The 20,829-nt window shown below is 47.5% G+C and overlaps 1 protein-coding gene across 2 annotated transcripts in view; it reads right to left on the bottom strand.

Moving 5' to 3' along the window:
• Positions 1 to 20,829, bottom strand: part of AGAP1 (ArfGAP with GTPase domain, ankyrin repeat and PH domain 1) — a 630,727-nt gene that overhangs the window by 178,915 nt on the left and 430,983 nt on the right. The window contains exon 12 of one of the 2 annotated variants that reach the window (XM_023228734.3): positions 18,130 to 18,288. The exons of the other annotated variant lie outside the window; for it this stretch is intronic. Coding sequence (XP_023084502.1) covers positions 18,130 to 18,288 — 159 coding nt within the window. The remainder of the gene's footprint in view (positions 1 to 18,129; positions 18,289 to 20,829) is intronic. 2 annotated transcript variants of the gene reach the window in all.

Raw genomic sequence — 20,829 nt, 5'->3', positions numbered from 1 at the left:
ATGCAAAAGAGGCACAAAAATGGAACTTGCTAGGCATGCTCTAAGCGTCAAATCTACACGGCCTTGGGTGCTAGAGGGATTTAAGCAGATCTGTTCAGTTGTGAAGAAAGAGACTAAGATGATGATGTAGACACACGGTGCAGAAGAACAAGCTGAGAAGCAGCATAATCAGGAATTTCATGGCATTTTTCAGCTCCTTGGGAAGAGCACCCCTGGCCATCGCCCTCTTTTCAAGCGGTATGTCTGCACTTCTTACCAATTCAACTTCATAGGTGTTTCCAGAAAAAAAAAAATTATAAAGGAAATGACAGGTTGAGTATCCCTAATCCGAAAATCCGAAATGTTCCAAAAGCTGAAAACTTTTGAGTGCCGACGTGATGCTAAAAGGAAATGCTCAATGGAGCCCTCCGGATTTTGGATTTTAGCTTTAGGGAGCTCAACCTGCATGTCTGAAAGAAGAGGCCTTCCTGTATTTGACTGCACATCAGGCACTTTTCAAAAACCTATCGACTCATGCCATGCCTGCCTCACCCAGGGAGAAGGGGCTGGGGCAAGAGAGGATTCAGAGCCTTGCTCCCCGTCTGGGCAGGTGAAAATATTCACTGACTATGAAAAATTATAACTTGCTTAATCTAACTGAACTGTAAGTCGTGATGTATCCTATTGTGGACACTGCGTTTGTAAATAATTCCAGGTAACACTGGAATGCTGTCGGCCTTACTGGACACGGCATAGGCTCTGCAGAGCCGCTCCGTGATTTGATACCTGGCTGCTCTGTACTGAATTGGATCTTCCTGTACACCTGTCATTTTCTTGACTGTGTGGCAAGTGGCAGGATGGGGGCCACGATCCTAGCATTCTGACTCTGTCCTGACACATGCCTCTGCTTGGCCGCTGTGCCCCCACTGTCCCCTCCAAGTCTCAAACACTCGCCTTTGCCTGCCCTTCTCTGTCACGGCCAGCTGAGGACCCCGCTCTAGCACCACAAAGACAGACTCACTGCACTCACTTTTTAAATTAAAGTTTCAAACTAAACATCCCTACTGCCGAAGCGGACGTAGAAATTCTCAAATGTTCACCTCTCAATTTGTGTTTTCATTATAAAATTCATATTTTAAAATAACTTCATTTAAAACATTTTTAGCCCAGACGCAGTGGCTCATGCCTATCATGCCAGGACTTTGGGAGATGGAGGTGGGGGGAACACTTAAACTCAGGAGTTCAAGACCAGCCCGGGCACTACAGTGAAACCCCCATCTCTACCAAAAATACAAAAAATTAGCTGGGCATAGTGGCACGTGCTGTGGTCCCAGGTTCTTGGGAGGCTGAAGTGGGAGGATCCCTTGAGCCCAGGAGGCAGAGTCTGCAGTGAGCTGAGATCGTGCCACTGCACTCTGCCTAAGTGACAGAGTGAGACCCTGTCTCTAAGACAAAAAATAAAATAAAATAAAATAAAAACCCGGTACATTTTTAGATAAGTATGTACTTATTACTAAAAGCTGAAACGGAACAGGTAAAACAGGTAAAACTTTCCATGAAAACAGGTAAAACTTCCCATGAGTCCCCTGCCCTCTTCATTTGCTCCATATATCGCATGCCAGATCCTCCTCACCTGCACAAGTTATTCAAATTCTTTAGGACTTGAGCAAGTTATTCAAATTATTTAGGACTCAGTTTAATCATTTGAAAATGAGGATAATAGTACCACCTCAGAGAACTTCAGCGCAGACATAACAAATAGTGCCTATAAAGCATTGAATCCAGGGCTTAGACACTGGCAAACAGTAACATTCAGCTGCTCATTCTACCACCTAATACTTAGAAAAATCACTCAAGAGAGGCTGACTGTGCCCCTACTGATGAAGACACTGTTCTAGGCTTTGAGAATAGAGGCAAACAAGACAGTCCCTCCCTTTAAGAAGCTTAAATTCTGGTGTGTGTGGCGGGGGGTAGATGACAGATCAGAAAATGGATCCAACAGTCCCACTACTGGGTATCTACCCAGAGGAAAATAAGTCATTATACAAAAAGACACTTGTACACACATGTTTATAGCAGCACAATTTGCAACAGCAAAAATACAGAACCAGCCCAAATGCCCATCAATCAACGAGTGCATAAAGAAAATGTTATATATATTTATCAATGTTATATGTGTATATATATATATAAAAATTATGGAACACTACTCAGCCATAAAAAGGAACAAAATAATGGCATTTGCAGCAACCTGGGCAGATGTGGAGACCATTATTCCAAGTGCAGTAACTCAGGAATGGCAAACCAAACATGGTATGCTCTCACTCATAAATAGGAGCTAAGCTATGAAGATGCAAAGGCATAAGAGTGATACATCGGACCCTGGGGACTCAGGTGAAAGGGTGGGAGGGGGGGTGAGGGATAAAAGACTACACACTGGGTACCGTATACACTGCTCGGGTGAGGGGTGCACCAAAATCTCAGAAACCAGCCTAAAGAACTTATCCATATAACCAAATACTACCTGTTCCCTCAAAGCCTACTGAACTCAAAATAAAAACCAGAAAAAAAGAATCAGATTTCAATCAGCTAAATAAAATATCTATATATAATAGCTTTAAAAAAGAAAGGAGTAGAGGACAAAGGTTGTTAGAAGGTGAGTGGTGGCGTGGGGAAGAAGGACATGGGCAAGTTAAAACTGGGGTCAGAAACGTCTCATGGTGAAGGTGGTATTTGGTGGACACGAGGGTGGGGAGGGGTTCCCATGCACAGCCGGTGAAAGGCACTGGGGTGGCAGGGATATGCCTGGCTTGGCAGAGGGGCGGGACCACACAGTGCTGCTTCCCTGCTGGTTCTTAGAACAATGACACCTGGTGATTTCAATGGCCAGCTTTCCAAGCTACGACACAGAAAGCAGCACTGAATGGCTGCACAGCCTCCCGTGGAGGGGCCCCCAGTCCCCTACTGCTGGACATGGAGAGTGTTTCTAGTTTCTGAACTGTTTCCAGAGAGTGTGGAAATTTAACATATTTATACTTATTTTCTTTTAAATGCCATTAAGTACATGAAAATATTCTATGATATGGAAAATTTTAATGAACATATTGTATGTTTAAGTGGAAAAAGCCTGGCTGGGCGCAGTAGCTCACACCTGTAATCCGAGCACTTTGGGAGGCCAAGGCAAGTGGATCACCTGAGGTCAGGAGAATCGCTTGAACCTGGGAGGCGGAGGCTGCAGTGAGCTGAGATCGCACCACTGCACTCCAGCCTGGCTGACGGAACAAGACTCTGTCTCAAAAAAACAAAAAAACCAAAAAAAACAAAAAAAGGAAAAAAGCCTATTATGATTCAATCCACTTTGGGGGAATAAACAAATAACCACACACATACAAACTGGAAGGGTATACACCCACAACATTAACAGCTTTGTTTAGGACTGAGTTTTCTAGAAACCAAAGAGCTTATCTGCATTTTAAATGTTTCTAAAATGTTTTTAAATTAGGGGAAAAGCGTATCATTTGGATCTGTATCTCCGCCCAGATCTCACGTCAAATTGTCATCCCCAGTGCTGGAGGTGGGGCCTGGTGGGAGGGGACTGGATCACGGGGGCAGAGCTCCCCCTGGATGCTGGTCTCATGAGATCTGGTCACTTGAAAGTGTGCGGCAAGTCTCCTCATATTGCCCCCCACCACCGCCAGCCATGTGAAGTGCGGGCTCCCCCTCTGCTTTCTGCCATGATGCTAAGTTTCCTGAGGCACCCTCCAGAAGCCAAGCGGACGCCAACATCACATTTCCCGTACAGCGTGTGGAACAGTGAGCCCACAAAATCTCTTGCCTTTATAAATTGCCCAGTCTCAGGTGTTTGTTTATAGCAGTGTGAGAACGGATTCATACAGGTACACACTCCCAAATCTAACAGCTTTGTGTGGGATGGAGTTTTTTTAGAAACCAAAAAGCTTAATTGCATTTTAAATGTTTCTAAAATTTATGTTTTTTATTACAGGAAAATGCAAAGGTATTATTGTAAAATTAGCAAAGAGAAATGGTAGGTAACCCATATGCTGGAAGAAAAAGGCAGACTTGTAAAAACAGGCTGAAATATGCGCAACAGATACCAACATTCTGCTGCCCTCCAGCCACGCACTGTGGCCTCCATTTACTGGTGGGACTTGTCCACTAGTGCACACGTTAACCATGCTTCTGTAATGAAGGAATTTTAAAAACGAAAAGCTTCACAAAACACAATTTTAGGAGAAGAGAAAAGTTGTTTAAAAGGACAAATAATTTCTTTTTTAAAAAATTAATTGTCAGGAACTTGGATTAGCAAGATTTGATCAATAACCCTTTGGTTTACAATGTTGCCACCGTCCCCCAGGAGGAAGTCCTACGTAAAAGCCAGGTGCTGGTCCAGGTAATAACCCAAACCTTGACTGCTTCAGAAGGTGGTGTAAGATGATAATTTTTCCAGAACGTGTGGTCGGAATGGATGCTGCAGCCTCACAAATCTCATCTGGGGGCCTGACCCGCCTGTCTTGCTGTCACTGCCACTGCCTCCTGATTGATGAGGGCCTGATGTGCCCCCGGACTCCAATTCCCCTCGTACCACCCCCATAAAGGCTCTCGCAAAGAGACACTGATGTGGTGCCTCTGGACACAGCTTTTCCTGAACATCTGGATGTTGAGGAAAGCAACAGCCAGCCAGATGATTTCAGATGTATTACTTCGGGGGAGTGGAGATACTTACTTCACTTTGTGCATTAATACGAAGCTTGATAATAGAACAAAGAATGGGTCAATGGCTGGTTTAAAGTTGAGTTTCCCAACTTGGGAAAGTAAGCTTCAAATGTGGAAGCACATAAAGAATTTGGAAGTAGATGGAATTTTCTGATTCTATTTCACGTAGGAAGTAATTCTTAAGTGGTATGCTTACCCAGTTATAATTCCAAAATCCAGCAAAGGACTATTTATCTACAAACATCATAAAAATAGAGTACCGAAAAAGATAACTGGTAAGGTTGTTAACCTCATGAATGTTCAGAGAGCGAGTCTCCTCCTAGAGCTGAATTCTTGAACTATGACCAGATGGAATGATCATGTGTGAGAACAGTGTGATGTACTTATCGATAATCTGAAGCCCCTCATTCTGTTTTCTCTATGTAATTATAATTGTTGCCTGTAAATAAGTATATCATTTAACAGGATCTGAAATATACATAGAAACATTTCCTTGCAAACGTAGTAAGATTTTAAAAATCCCACTGCAGAGATAATGTAGCAATTAAAATAGCATTTATAACTAAATATGTTTAAAATGTTTCTTCTCATATGAAAGAGTAAAATTTTAAGTCATTTAAAATCACCATCTGCTTCTGTGTGATATAAAATTTTTAGTATCATTGTATAATTAATATTAATATCACTTTCTGTTAATAACCTTATCTGTCACGTAATAAAGCCAAGATGTAACATGATATGTTCATTGAAAGACGTTTAAGAATGCAAAATCAAAGTAACATACACATCCTAAAGGAGAAGCTGCACAGTGGGTTTGCTCGGTCATACCCCACCCTCTGTCACCCGTCTCTGGCTGTCTCTCGAGCTAGCCATGTTATAACCATCTTATAACAACTTGTTCCTTTTAAATACCTCTCTTCTTCAACACTCGCTTCTTCCATGCCTTTCTTTCTCCTTGATACCCCCCACCCCCACCAAATTTTAAGCGACCAGGCACGGTGACTCATGCCTGTAATCCCACCACTTTGGGAGGCCAAGGAGGATCACCTGAGGTCAGGAGTTCGAGACCAGCCTGGCCAACATGGCGAAACCCCGTCTCCACCAAAAATACAAAAATTAGCCAGGCATAGTGGCGTGCGGCTGTAATCCCAGCTAGTTGGGAGGCTGAGGCAGGAGAATTACTTGAACCTGGAAGTGAGCCAAGATTGCGCCACTGCACTCTAGCCTGGGAGACAAGGCTGAAACTCTGTCTCAAAAAAAAAAAAAAAAAAGCCCTTTAGGTCTTTGCCTTTTTGCATGTGTTTATAAAATCTACAAAAGGAAGTGAGGGAGGAAATGAGAAAGATTTGACCAATTTTATTTGAATAGTTGACAAAGTCACAGTCACCAGGGAGATAGTACGATTGAGGTTTCTTAACCTGTTGGCTTCCTAGGTTGTGCAACTGAGCAAACCACAGAAATACAAAGCGAATATTCTCCTGTCCCAAGAGTGGTATAAAGTCATGCGGAAAAAAAGTCCTGTATTGCTTAAAAATGTACATTATAAAATCAGACCTTCTAATGTTGAGAACACAAAAGATCACAAAGTTTTCTTTCCAGTTGGAGAAGCAGCACATATATTTGGCAAATATTCAAATATATGTGCCTCTTAAGCAGCTGGGACTACAGACACACACCACCACGCCCAGCTAATTAAACGAATTTTTTTAGTAGAGATAGGGTCTCTCCATGTTGCCCAGGTTGGTCTCAAACTGACAAATCTTTCTGTGCTGTACTACCTATTCATAATTTGAAGCTAGGGTAGTCAATGATGCTTTCTATCTTTAAAATGTCCCCCTGAAATTCAAAATTTGCATCTGCAAACATGGGGACTAAAAAAATTAATCAAACACTAAATAATTTCGTAAAATTTTAGATTTCTGTATGCTAGGAAATTTTTAAAATGTAAGTTTTTTTTTTTTGAGACGGAGTTTTGCTCTTGTTACCCAGGTTGGAGTGCAACGGCGCGATCTCGGCTCACCACAACCTCTGCCGCCCAGGTTCAAGCAATTCTCCTGCCTCAGCCTCCTGAGTAGCTGGGATTACAGGTATGCACCACCATGCCCAGCTAATTTTGTATTTTTAGTATAGACGGGGTTTCTCCATGTTGGTCAGGTTGGTCTTGAACTCCTGACCTCAGGTGATCTGCCCGCCTCGGCCTCCCAAACTGCTGGGATTACAGGTGTGAGCCACCGCGCCAGGCCTAAAATGTAAGTTAATGACACACTCTTGCCTTGAGGCCAATGAGAAGTGACCTGACTAAAAATTGAGCCAAGCAAATGAGAAAGGAACCAAGGAACGAGATGCAAATTTCAGTGACGGCTCTACCCACGGCCCTGGACTCCTGGAACCAGGGGAATCGTGGGTTGTCTGCAGTGAGCTCACTCTGCTCTCGATTAACCCAGCGTGGCATAACCTGTCTACACAGCAGACGATAACCCAGGCTGACTCAAGAGGGATCTTTTCAGATCACATTCCTCTCCTCCCTAGGAGACGATGAGAGTACGCATGGCTGGGGATATGAGCTTGGGTATCTTCAGTCCAGAGGAATAGGCAGGCCTATTTCAAGAGGAGTGCAGGGAGGATGGGAGAGAGCTGAGTTCTGGGCCACATCCATTAGGGCATTCTGCTGGCTCAGCCTCACGGGCAATCCTTTTTAGAATCCTTTTCCTCACTCTTCCTGACTGGGTTGGAACCCTCCTTTCTTCCTCCGTGCCTCACCTTCAGTGGCTGCCCTTCTCACCCCACCACAAAGCTCCATAGCCGCTCATACCCTTCCCTTTGCGTGGATCCCGCACCCTTTAGCCTACTGAGTTCTTGGCAGCATCTGTTGAACTGGACCCACTGATGCGTCCATCCTCTCTGGGGTCACTTTCCAGTGTACCCTGGGACACCACTGCACATGATAAAGTGCTAGTTATATGTTTGTCAAATGAACGGAACGAACGACAAACAGATACGTTGCTGTGATGGTCTCAGTTGAAAACACGCTTAGTAATTCACACACTCATGCATGCACGACTTGACTTCAGAACGCGAACGGATGCCTCGCACCTGCTCACCCTCATTTTACTTTTCACCACCTGACAAAGCAGATTTCAATTTGTTTCCTTAGTGATGATCTGTCGGTTCTTCTTTTGCAACTAGAGAGACCTGGGAACTCCGTTTGGATTCCTGCTCTACTCCTAGGGCCAGGGCAGTGGGTGGCCACAAGTGGTCAATAAATACTTGCGGACTAAATGAAGTTACATATGAAATAACTGCTGTGAAATGTACCTAATCTACATAATCCCTATTAATTTACACCACTAACTTTACTTATGATTCAGGAACAGGCTAAGATGATCCAAGGCAGGAAACCCAGTTTCCACTCTAACTACTGATACTAATTTAAGAACCTGTTGCTGAGACTGCTGCCAGTGTTTTCTGCCATAAACTGTATACACGGTGACCAACATGCTCAGTCTTAAGGGGCACTAGCACTGGTTCTCTGTTAAGAACCAGTTTCTAAAGCAATATGCAAAGCATTAAGATACTTAATCTTAAAAATTCAAAAAATTATATCACATAAAACTGGCGGGAGCCTTGGAGCTCATTTTGCAAGTCTAATAAAAATACACCAAGCCACCCGCCCCTGCCACCACTTGGACGATTCCTATTTGGGGATGCCATTCAAGTGTGCTCACTAACTCAGCATAATTCCTGCGCAATGACATTGTGATGACGGGCTGGGCACAGCTCCAGGTAGTCAAGAAAGTGGAGACAGACAAGACCCTGAAGCCCCTCTTTCTGGTGGAGTTAGAATTCCTGCAGAAGACACATAAGCAAACAGGATCATTTCGGATAGTGACAGACGCTAGAAAAACCATACAAGATGGCAGGGGCAGGATGACCGCAAGTGACGGGGTAGGAGTCAAATAAGAACGTGCCCAGCGTAAGTCAAGCCACAACACTTGCTGAGAAAGACAAGAAAAGTCTGGGTAACCGCGCAGAACGGGATGGAGAGGGGTTGTCTGCAGCAATATGCGCACGCTGGACCCGACATCTGGGCGGAAGCCTGAACCATTTGGTGGATGACTCATTCCAGATTTCAGCAGAGCAGCCGGCTGGAGCGGTGGAGAGGCCGTCAAGAAACAAGGGTCAGACCAGCTGGGGCCTTGCCAGCCAGAAATCAAGAATTGAGAATATATTCCATGGGCAGTGGGAAGTCACTGGAGTGGGTGTGGGGAGTGGCAATCTGGCTCACGTTTTGTTTTTTTAAAAGGTGAATTTGGCTGCAGAGAGAGAGGACTTTTGGGAAGTAAGAATGACAGGCCAGAGATAAGTTACGACTGATGCAGCAGAAGGACTGGGGGAACACAGAGGAGGTGGAGGTACGGGGCAGACCCAGCTTGTATTCTTGGAGGTCAAGTGGAGGGAACCAAGCAAATGAACAGACTGTGAGGTGAGGACAAGGGAGGGTGTGCACGTGACGCTTTGGGTGTGTCTTTAGCTATCGGGAGGATAGATGGTGAAAAGGTGGGTGAGAAACAGACGCTCTGGATGAAAGCTGGAGTTCTTCAAACACGCTGAGCATGAGCCGCCCAACTGCCTTCCACAAGTAGGCATTTGGTTACCTGTGTTCCATGCGGAGAGAGCGGTCATGGCTGGGGATGTGAACTTGGGTATCTTCTGGGTCTAGAGGAATGGTCAGGCCTAGTTCAAGAGGAGTGCAGGGAGGATAGGAGAGAGCTGAGTTTTGGGCCACATCCATCACCTGAGGTCTGGTGGTAAAAGGAGGATGACACAGGGGGCAGCCAGAGAGCAGCAGGAAAAACCCGTGTGTGTCTTCAGAGAAGCCCAGAGGAGAGAGGGTTTCAAGCAAGACGGGGAGTCAGCAGGGCTTCCACTAACGAAGATGACCACGGGAACCAAGGAGCGCTCTCGGGACTGACGCGGATGAGAGCAGTGTTGGGCGGTGCTGGCCTGACGACACATGGGAGAGGGTCGAAGAGAATGTGGGTGGTAGCTGGGGACAGTGAGGACAGACGAGTGTCCTGGAATGTGTGGTGAGAAGGAAAGTAGGAGGAGAGGTGGAAACTGCAGAGGGGCCATGGTGTTGGGCTGAGCGATGGCCGAGCAGGTGTGTAAGCTGAAAGGAGTGATCCAATATCTGGGAGAAACCGCTGGGACAGGAGAGAGGGTGTCCGCAGAAGCAGAGTCCTTTGGAAGACGAGAGGTGATGGGTTCAGAGGTAGAAGGGATGCCCTATCTCATGTCCATGCAGGAACAGATCACACATGGTAGCTCCACAGGCTGGAGAGGCATATGGGTTTTGCCATGGGAGAGACACGGGCACCTTCCCCGGTTTCATTGGGAAAGGAGGCAGAGGGCCTTCAGGCAAGGGAGAGGAAGGCAGAGACGCCAGAGGAGAAAGCTGGAAACAGTCACTGGGAACTGTCTCACTGCATCATACTACTTGGTGTCAAAAACATGTCTTTCCTGCAACTCCTACCCGTTGCTCCCAGTTCAACTCTCTGGGTTTATACAGAATCAGCATCAGATTTTGTCCTATGACCACCAGTCACACACATCATTCAGGTCCCTCTGAAAGAGCTTCTCAACTCTGGTTGCGCATCTGAAACCCCTGGGAGACACTCCACTGCTAGGGCTCCATCCCAGGCCAAATGGACTAGATCTCTAGCTGTTGGTCCCAGGAACAAGCTTTTAAAAAATCGCCCCCAAGAATATAATGGGCAGCCATTGGACAACGCCTTCCCAAGAGGCTCCTCCGGCCTCCCAGGTTTTCAGCCACGCTAGCTGCTGAGGGTTTCAGGCCCCTCCCTCCATCCCGGCCCTCTGCTTCATGTGCTTCCCAGTCTGCCTATGTCTTTCTCAAAATGTGGCCCCCGAAAAGATCCTCGGAGCCCAGTGAGACGTTTAGAACCTCTCTCGTCCTTAGTGCAGAATGTTAAGTCTTGAAAGCATTTCTGCAGACAAACCACATCTTGGCCTTCCCCACCAGGGTCCGGTACTCCTATTCCATTATCTGTAAAGTTGATCTATTGAGCCCGAATTCAAGATTTTATCTGATTCACTTTGTTAGTTTTGATCCATTTTGTAGTCTCTAAATCTGGAGATTTCAATGTAGATTATGTCTCAGCTTGTGGCATCCGCACATCTGATGGCCTCACCCTCCCTGTCCTCAGACACGCAGTGGAGGGACACGCTGAGCACCCAGTGTTCTTGGAGGCGGTCGGGTGGGCAGGGGAACAGCTTAGTGACAATTGTGACACAGCCTGTTTGAATCTAGCCTTGCCCGCTGACCTGCTGCTGCAATAGGCCCAACTGCCCTCTGCCCCTGCCTCCTCATCTAAAATGGGGAAGTCTCTGGTGCTCATCTCCTGGAGGCCTGTGCCCGGCAAGCAGCGAGTTCCATGAATGTCACATCACGTCAACGCTGGCGGCAGCAGGACTGCTGCTGAAGCGGCCGTGGCCCCAGGCGGATGCTCTGAGAAGCGGTGTGGAAAGCACCCTGAGGACCAGGCCCTGCCCTGGACTGGCTGCAGTAACCCTCTTGTAAACCAGAAACCGGCTTTCCCTTCTTTGGGAAGGATTCTTACCGACTTACGGTGCAATGCAGCAACCGCAGCTGGAAGGGGCCACAGAAGCAAAACCTTCATTGCCCAGATTGGGGCTTCCTGACCATTGGCACCGCTGGTGTTTTGGGCTGAATAACTCTTGGCCGTGGGGGGCTGGCCTCTACACCACGGTACACGCAGCAGCACCCTGGTGGCTTCTACCCATTAGCTTCCAGTAGCATCACCCTCCCGTACGTGACAACCAAAAACGCCTTGAGACATCACGAACTGTCCCAGGGAGACAAAATCACCCCTGGTCGGGAGCCCCTGGAATAGAGGAAGCCACGCCGAACGCCAGGGGACTAAGAGGTCTGGTCCAGGCACTACAGCAAAAATCAACGATATCCTTCTCTACTCCCTGTTTACGAGGATTTCTAGAATTTTCTTTTTGCCTTGCAACAACCTAAGGATTTCTGGTCTTCGGGCATGAAATGCGCTGCCCCCGTTCGGTTTTGATCACGGGGCAGCATTTCACTGTCCTCTGTTTCCCCTGGTCAGCGGCTACTGCTGAAAATAGCTGATAGGAAGGAACTAAGGAGACAAAGTACAAAGTTACCACATTCTGATTGGGAGGAAAAAAAATCCACCTTTCACCCCCTGTGTCCAGTTACCCCAGGACGCTTCTGCCTGCTCCTCGGCCACATGCAGAGATAGGAAAGCAGGCTCCGAGCACAGAAGGGAGCGGGGTCAGCCTTTTAATTAGGCCGGCCAGCCTGGCGAGCCGAGCAGCCCCCCGGCGGTGAGGCAGGGAGTGCCCAGCTTTGAGAGATGAGAGCCCAGGGGCCTTTAACACTGAGCTAAGCTGAAGGTTGATGACAACCCCCAGGGAAGGCTTTTGAATGCCAGCCAAGATTTGGGAAGAATTGATAAAGGAAACTTCAGCATCAGTGAGAGAAGACAAAATGTCTATCCATCTTAGAATGTATTTCCTTGAAAAGCAAGTGCTATCAAAAGACAAACAATTTTAATGATACGATGTTTTAGTACTAAGCATGCGTTTCTCGTTTAAAAAAAAAAATAGCAGAGGGGAATGATTATAAGCTTTGAAATCAGAAAGACCTGGGTTTGAATTTTGGCTAATTATGGTATGTATGGTCTTGGTTTCTCAGCCTTTTGGAAGCTCAGTTATCAGGCAGAAATGATGATCCCCAGGAAAACGAGTGTTAGGTGTGAAGGTCACTACAGGGGAGGCAGTCAACACATGTACTTCCTCCTTTCTACGCTTCATTGACACCCTCCTATCAAAGAAGCTTCCAGGTCAGAGACCAGCAGTATCACATTACCGCCGCCTGCTGGTCATGCACTGAAATTGTCAGTATAACATCCAAAAAGAGAGAAAAAAAATGCTCCAATTATAAAGATAAAAATTGATGAACGGTGTGGACATGCTTGCTGGAAAGTGTGGTTCAAATGCATTGGCTCCAAAAGGAAGTGTGGGACAGACAGCCTCTGAAGCTGAAACTCGTGTTTCGAACCCCCATCATCAAAACTGACGTGCAAAATATTTTTATAATGAGAAAAGACATTTACAAGTTGGCAAAAACTCAAAGTTGGCTTTCCATTGAGGATCAGCTGCTTTACAACCACAGAGTCTGCTGGAAAGACACAATGATTACATGGCCAGAAGGAAACAGGGACCAGAGCATACACACGCACACACACACGTGATGCACTCCTTCCACGTGGAAGATGGATATGGTGTTTGTGCTCGATGGTGACAAGGTCGCGTGGTGGCCTGGGGGAGGCCAAGGGAAGTGAGGCTCAAGAGCTACACGGAAGAGTCATGTGAAGAAATGCAATATTAACAGTGATGGCCAGTCGGTGTGGCAGAAGATAAACTGTTGGACTGAAGCAATTGGGGATGGGGCGGAGCTATCAGAAGAACCTGACAGCCCAGGGCTGGGGGAGCGAGGCTGCCACGGCAACAGCATCAGCTGAGGCCACCAGCTGAGGCTGGCCCAGGCAGGAGCCAGTGGGGCGGGCTGGCCAGGCTCACCCAGGTACTCAGGAGGTAGGCAGGCAGGTAAGCGCTCTGGCCCTGAGGACAGGTGCGATGCATCTTGCCTCGAAGTAAGATAGGACGGCCAAGTATGCTACAAACGACCCCCCAGGGCCCCTGCTACCCACAGTGATGCTGACTCGTGCCTAACACTTCCAGAGGAAATTACCTATGGAGGAAATGATTAATCAAAAAAAAAGTACAGGCTTCCAGTAAGATTCAAGAGAACCCTCAGCCAATAGTTGTTGCAGAGATAATTGTTCTGAATCTATCAATAAAGCAAAGCTGCCCCTTCATTGACTGCAAACACCAATTTCTTTCACCCAGGATTATAAGTTGGTGTTCATGGGCTCACTACTGCCATTACGGTGATAAACAGTTTAAACCACAACAGGATCTGACATGTAGATCAATTCTGGGTCCATAAAGAATCTACACAAGAGGTTGCAGGACAGGAATTTACAGCCACCAGTTTTTATTCTCTCTTGCTGCAAAAATTACTTCTGTCAAACACTTAGAAGAGTGAGAAAAAATGTAAAAAAATTAATTTTTCATGTACTCCTGGAATGGCCTTTTTCAATGCAGAGGCTCAAGATGAATATGTTTCTGCATTTAAAAAATTACACTCAGCAGCATGTGGTGCTCAGCAGAGGAGGGATCCAATCCTCTGTGCTGCCTGCAAGCCGGGAGACGGCAATTTGAAACCCTGAACCGAGCTGTCTGCATTTTCTCTAAGGGCAGATGTGGGTCTCACGTTAGCAACGCCAAATTATATTAGACATTTAATTTTAAACCTCAGGTACTTAAATGTGAAACCTTACAACAGTAATAGTCATAAAGCAGTGGGCATTCCATTTCACAAAATGGATTCTTTTCTTCTTCCCTTAATTTAAGCAGCACCTCCTGTTTTGTAGGTTGCCCCTACAAAGGAATCTATCTAATTAGGAGTTTCTCACAGCTGCTTTAAAGGCAGAAACCCCGGGGGGACCTGTGTGTCTAGAGAGTTCTGAAAAGTTCTCCAGAGCCAAAGTCTTAATTTAGGGTGGACAGGGGGGCAGAGAAACAGTGAATCCCAGTGTTGTTATGATTATGATGTTTTAGAATAAGAGTGAGCGACAATGGGAAGGCAAACTTGCCAACACGGGCGTCTGTCTTCCCAAGCTGCTTAGGCTCTCCCCATTCATTCCTGCTGCTAGCACAGAGTGAGCGACTCCGAAATCCAAACCAAAGACTAGGGATGGGGGCAGATACATTTAAAAAGAAAGTGGGGGCAGGGGGGACTTAATATGACCTGCAACTTAAGAAGAAAGAACATGACAGAAAGCTCTTAATCATGTTTGTTTCTGCTGTGATTACTTTCTAAGTCCTGCAGCGAAGGTTTATACCAAGACTGAGGCCTTGAAATCCATTCATAAACATGTTTTCTGGAAGTTGTCCATGAGATCCCGTGCCCTGGTGTTCACTAAAAATTGCTGGGGTCTAGCCACTTGACGAATCAGCGCACTGAAGGGGGGAGTAACGTGAACCAGAGGGATGCCGGGATGGTGCCCTCGGCGCAGACAGACAAGGATGGGTCCAGCGGGTCTGAGTGGAGCCTGAATTCTGCATCACCAGTCAAATCCCTGGAGCTGGCAGATGCCACGCAGTCCGTGGACCAGGCTTTGGGAAGTGAGGACTTAGAGCAGTGGTTTCCAAGCTTCAGCATGCCACGTGGTCCCAGAGGGCTTGCTATATACAGGTTGCCTGGTCCCATCCCCTGAGGACTGGATTCAGTGGGACTGACACAGGGCCTGAGAATGGACATTTCTAAGCAGTTCCCAGCGGTGGCTGCGGCTGCTGCTCCTGGAGGCACACCTTGACATGCAGTGATGTTTGGAGAGCTGAATTGGGCCACCTGAGTTTGAATCCCGGCCCCTCCTAGGATGTGACTTTGAGCAGGTGATATTTAACCCTTCTGTACCAAAGGCAGCCCCTGTAGAAGGGAGGTAACAACTGGATCTACTCTGTGACGATCAAATGAGATTATCTACATAAAGCCCTCAATAAATTGTAGCTCTTACTATTATTATTGTCTCCCTTTTCAAAATATTTTGGGTATGTCGTATTATTAATCCTTAGAAAATGCAGGAATCAACCAAGATCCCCATAAAACTGTAGGAATCAAACTTCTGCGCACCATTCTGCTGTCTTTCTGGATCTTTGCTCCGTAAAATGTCAGCTCCCAAGTCTGAAAATCAGATGCTAATTTGGCAGCGCTGGGCTCTCAGCACTCATCTCTTCTGGTCTCTCCTCGTTTTTCTGCACCCCAACTATCACCTTTCACTTCACTGTAGCTCGTGGCTATTCCATCTTCTCTTTTCCTCCTCTCTGGGTTTTTGTCCAAAGTGCCCCAATGCTTATAATAACTTCCTCCTGCTGTTTTGCACAAAAAATCCATCTGGTTCTTTAAGCATTGCTCAAGTTTGATTTTCTTTGGGAAGCTTTCCTTGATCAACTCTATCAATCCTTAAACGACCTGCACAGTTTCAGCCCTGGGCTCTCCCTACAGCTCTCCTTCCATGTCCCTCAGCAGGCTGACATCTGGGGCATCCGCTTGCTTGTTTCTTATCTTCTGTGTTCAGGGTTCAAGATTTACGAGGTCAGGGAGCACACTGGTCTTGAATGGACACCCACGTGGGTTAATATTATAGAAATTGCTTTGTGAATAAAAAACTGGCATTCAAACTTAGGTGACTTTAGACTCGCATGGGTACTGTACAAATGCGTGTGTGCAGACAACGCAGCCCATTTCCGTGGAAAGAGACTTCCAACCAAACCGAGGCTCTGGAAAGCAGAGTCTCACGATGTGGCAGTGTGGAAACGCCCATTGCACGTACGAACAGCTCAACAGAAAGAGCTACTCAGTAGAGGGAAACTTACCCAGTGAGTCTTTATCAAACAGGTAAGTGTGCAAAAGGAAAATCTGTATAGGATGAACTTTAGATGAATATTTAAAGACCTGTATTACTGGCACCTCAACTACTCTCTCAGCAGAGGCTGCTTGGTAAGGCAAGGCCTTGTCCGTGTCACCTGTGCACCTGGCTCCAGAAGGCCCAGTGTGCATCTCCCCACACCCTCAAACGTGGCCCGGAGCAAGAACACCTTCACCAGATGGCGGCCACAGAATGAAACCTTATCAAATAGTAATACTCATTGATAACATATCTTTGAAAGTATTTGATAATGAAGTATGTGGACTCTTTGCTCCTCCTAAAGGAACTGTGATAACAGTAGTTCTTCAGTCATGAAGAGCAAAGCGTCCTGTGTCGTGGCACACGCCTAACTACTACGTAAGGGAGGGGAGAACGTGTCCATTGAACAGATGAGAAAACGGAGGCTCATGGAGGTACAGAGGCTCATGCTAGGCTGCCTGGTTGTCAGGTGGTGGGGCTTCAGCTGCAGCACACACAGGTCTGATAAAAGGCCGACTATGAGGCCTGCTGGGGCACGCAATGGTTACGAAGACAGTAAACTGTAGACGGTTAATTTATCCTAACTTCAAACTTCTTGTTTGGGGTTTTCAGGGCTTTCATCGTGATTCCAGATGAGGCAGAGAGCCTTGGAGAGCCCTTGAAGAGGCTGCAGGCAGACCTTTGCTGTCTACCAAAGCGCCTTCTTTTGAGGGAAGGAAGGAGCCCCGATGCTGGGGCGGGAACAGGCCAGCCGGGGCAGGTGCGTGACGCTCTGTGTGTCTGTTCCAAGTCACAGGCTTTTCCAGACCCGCAGCGCTATGGCGTGGAGCTGCCTCGCTGACTCCACGTCTCCCGGATTGGTTTGGAGACGTCTTCCGGCTCAGTTTGGTGATATCTTCCTTTAAGGCTTCTGCTTGGTAGTGTCTGCGGAGCCACTAGGAATAAGGATGATGTTTACCCAAAGCAAACGTCCTGCTGCAGCAGCTGGTGGGTCTACAGGGAAGACCTGATGCTGAATCTTTTAATTAGAACAAATTATGCTAAGATTACTCTAAAATCCTGTCTGATAGATTACATACAACAGTGGGAATTCCTTTAAATACCGGTGAACAGGCCAGAGACAAAACGCCACAGGCAAACCCTGCTGCAGCCGCCAGGGTGCCCTCCGTGCCGCGTCATTCACGCTCCACACAGACGGCGAGATCGTTTCCAACGTGCACGCTTGTTCCCCGAAAAGCTGGCTACACTTGTCAAAATAATAATAATAATAATAATAATAATAATAATAATAATAATAATGCCGAACGAATGTGAAAACTGAGGGATTACAAAGGGGACTCCAGAATTTAGAGGGTACATCAGGAATTCTGGAAAACAGACAAGGAGACTGAATTCACCCTAATGATATAAAACGTGCACTAGTGTAGAAGTGTAGGCCACGCTGTGTAGGGCAGTGTGACTGGGGAGATAAAATCAGATACTATTTCTCAGCGCTGCCACCTCTGTCACGTGACCCTGGGTAAGCCACCTGCCCTGTCTGCAGCCTCAGTTTCCAAACTGACCAAATGGGATGAACACCTCCTCCCTGTGCTGAAGAGGAACAGAAGAGATGACGTGGGCAAGACAGCCTAGCAAGGACAAAACGTTCCATAGGTGAAAGGCAAGGTGTGAGTCTCTGCTGCAGCCGCCCCACGGGGTGCTGCGCTCCCAGAGGAGCATGAGAGCTTAGGGCGTCCTGTCCAGCCCCCGGCTTACAACGAAGGACCTCGAGGTGGCCGCGGGTCCGTGGGGCTGCGCCCCCTCTTACCACTGCTGATGGCCGAGTTTGCAATGACTGTAGCCTCACTCCACTGGTCGGCACTGGAGGCTGAGTAGGAGCGCTGGTGCAAGCCGTCGGGTCGGCTGTTGAAGGAGACCAGGCTGATGCCGCTTGCCATCTGAGACCCAGATGCACTAGTGACATTCCCTAGGAATAAACAAGTCAGGTGAACACCACCGCGGACTGCAGACCACAGAAACCAGTGCGAGTTAGTCTACAGGACCCACGCACTGGCACACAGTGCGCCTTACCACCGAGAGCAGCCCTCATCCTGCCTGCATGGCAAACGGAAGCGCCAGACAGAAGATATTTGGGAGGAATAAAAGGCGGATGCCAATCTGGATGGTGCCTGACAAAGCAATGTGAGGGGACCTCATGCCGCAGATGACTCGCACAGAACAACCCTATACAAATGCGCAACCCAAGTGCAATCGCAACATCGGGTGGAAGAGAAGACAAAAGACCCAGTCGGTCTCAGCAGAGGCACTGCGATCCGGCAGGCCGGCAAGATGGTGGCTCCAGGAGCCTGGCCACGTCACCCTCTCAACGGAACAGAAAATGATCACCCATTGAGAGTCAACTGTCTGGTGCCAGAGGATTATTTTCATGGGGAAGCCACACTTTATGATGAACACAAATCAAAGTCTCTAGACACCACACGGAGGAAATGCAGGCTCTTCAACCAGATAAGTTTACTCTTAACCTTGAAAAGACGAAGCAGAGGAAAAATAACCTGCGTGACTTCACAGAGCACACAGGCTGTGATGAAAAATGATTCCCTTATATACTTAATGATTTGAATCAGTTGCTCAACATCAAAATGAATTATTATCTGGTCATACCAATTGTAGACTCAAAAACATAATTAAGTGCCTTTCTCTAAAGCTCAGCCAATCATACCTTGCTGCCAGCGAATTAGTCTGTTAGCTCTGTTTGCAGATCTTCGCAGGTATCAGGGCCTTTTATAAAAAAATTTTCTTCCAATTGTTTTAGTTCAGAACCAACTAAGTTCTAAACTGTCTCAACAGAAGTTTTTCAAAGTGCAGGATTTTATAATAAATACGCAGCCCATATTAGCAGTTCTTAAATCTGGCCAATTACCAGAATTTCCTGTGGAGCTTTTTAAAACTAGAGGCTTCAAAAAATACAGATTTTGATTCAGAAGTTCTGGGAATGGGGCTTGGGAAAAGATGCATTTTCAAAAGCACGCCGGTGATTTGGATGAGAAGCCAGAGGCAGGAACCAGGGCTCCCCTCAAACAAGTGGCCTCACTGCGATCTCGTGCAGCACCGGGAAGCCGGGGAATGACGAGCTGAAGCCAGCGTACGAGCCCTACACCCAATCAGTGATTAACAACCATGAGGCGTTTGGCTTTGAAGAACAGAGTTTTGCCTTGAAAAAAGAAAAGATACCTATTTTATGCTGTTGTCTGAACTGAGTACATTCTGAACGTCATAGGCAGGTCTGCTTGATTCCTGAAAAATGTCCAAAGTGATGCCCCAGGGAGGGAAGGATCGGAAAGCCACAGAGGCTGTGGTCTTCGGGCCTACAGAAGCAGCATTGCCAAGAGGCATGAGAGAAATGCAGAATCCCAGGCCCCACCCACCAACTGCCTCTTAGTAAGATCCCGGGCGATCTGCATGCACATTAATTACAAAAACCACTCCAGCCAGAAAATCACCACCATGAAACAAAAAATCGCAACCAAAACTCCACCACGGCAGACCACTGGCATCCAAGGGGCTCCGGTGGGAGGAGCACAGCGCAATGGCTTGGAAGCCTCGGGTCTGGGCTCCCCTGCTTCCATGTAGGGTCTTGAGGCAGTTTCTCATGCCCCAATCCCTGATGTTCTGAGAGCTCCATCTCAGGGCACGGGCGCATCCTAACGCCCTAGAAACGCACAGCGTCATTTGGAGCTCACATTTTGCATGATAGTGCCATGTGGTGCTCCCACGCTTGCTCTTGCACCAGGCCTCACAGCAGCCTGGGGAGGTGTACCAGGCGTGTGGCATCTTAGAGACGTGGAGGAGCAGCCCAGGGCTGGCAATGTGGCACTAAGGGGAGCACTCACGCTCCTTCCTGTATTCTCCACGTGCCACCATCGAAGCCACCCTGGGGTTGTCCTCTGGGTATTGTGCGCCTCAGCCGGGTCCGTATTACAGTAGGACATTCAGACCCCACAGAAGGCAGCATCTGCACAGAGCAGACACTCCGATCTGCGGGATCCCCTCCTGGAGCCTGTGCCCACCGTGTTCCTGCCATACCACTTCTCCGTCCCGCTCTCCTCCTGGGAAGGCACCCATATGGGCTGCACCTGTCTGCTGGCTCCAGCACTTTCTAGCTTCTCACTGGGCTCAACCAATAGCGAGCACGGCAGGAATCTAAAGGAGAGAGGAGGGTGAGGGTGGGTGCTGACTCCAGGGCTCCTTCCCTGAGCAGTCGTCTTGCTGGGTGACCCCCTCTCTCCTTGGCCCTTGGTGCCTGCGTTGTCCGGTGTGCTTCTCTTCCCCTTCTCTACCTCAATCCCACACAGCCACCTATCGAAGGTACGTTTGGGGAGGAGGCGCCTCCCAAGAGTGGCCGCCAGGCCTTCCTTGGCCTGGTTCCGGTTTTATCATGTGAATTCCAAGCAGACAAAAGGCTTCCAGACACTGCTGACATGTTACGGTGGGCAAAAGGACTCCGGAA

This window comes from Piliocolobus tephrosceles, chromosome 11 (assembly GCF_002776525.5).
Source record: "Piliocolobus tephrosceles isolate RC106 chromosome 11, ASM277652v3, whole genome shotgun sequence".
NCBI lineage: Eukaryota > Metazoa > Chordata > Mammalia > Primates > Cercopithecidae > Piliocolobus > Piliocolobus tephrosceles.
Note: the sequence above shows the minus strand (reverse complement) of the source record. Positions and strands in the feature narration are given on the sequence as shown.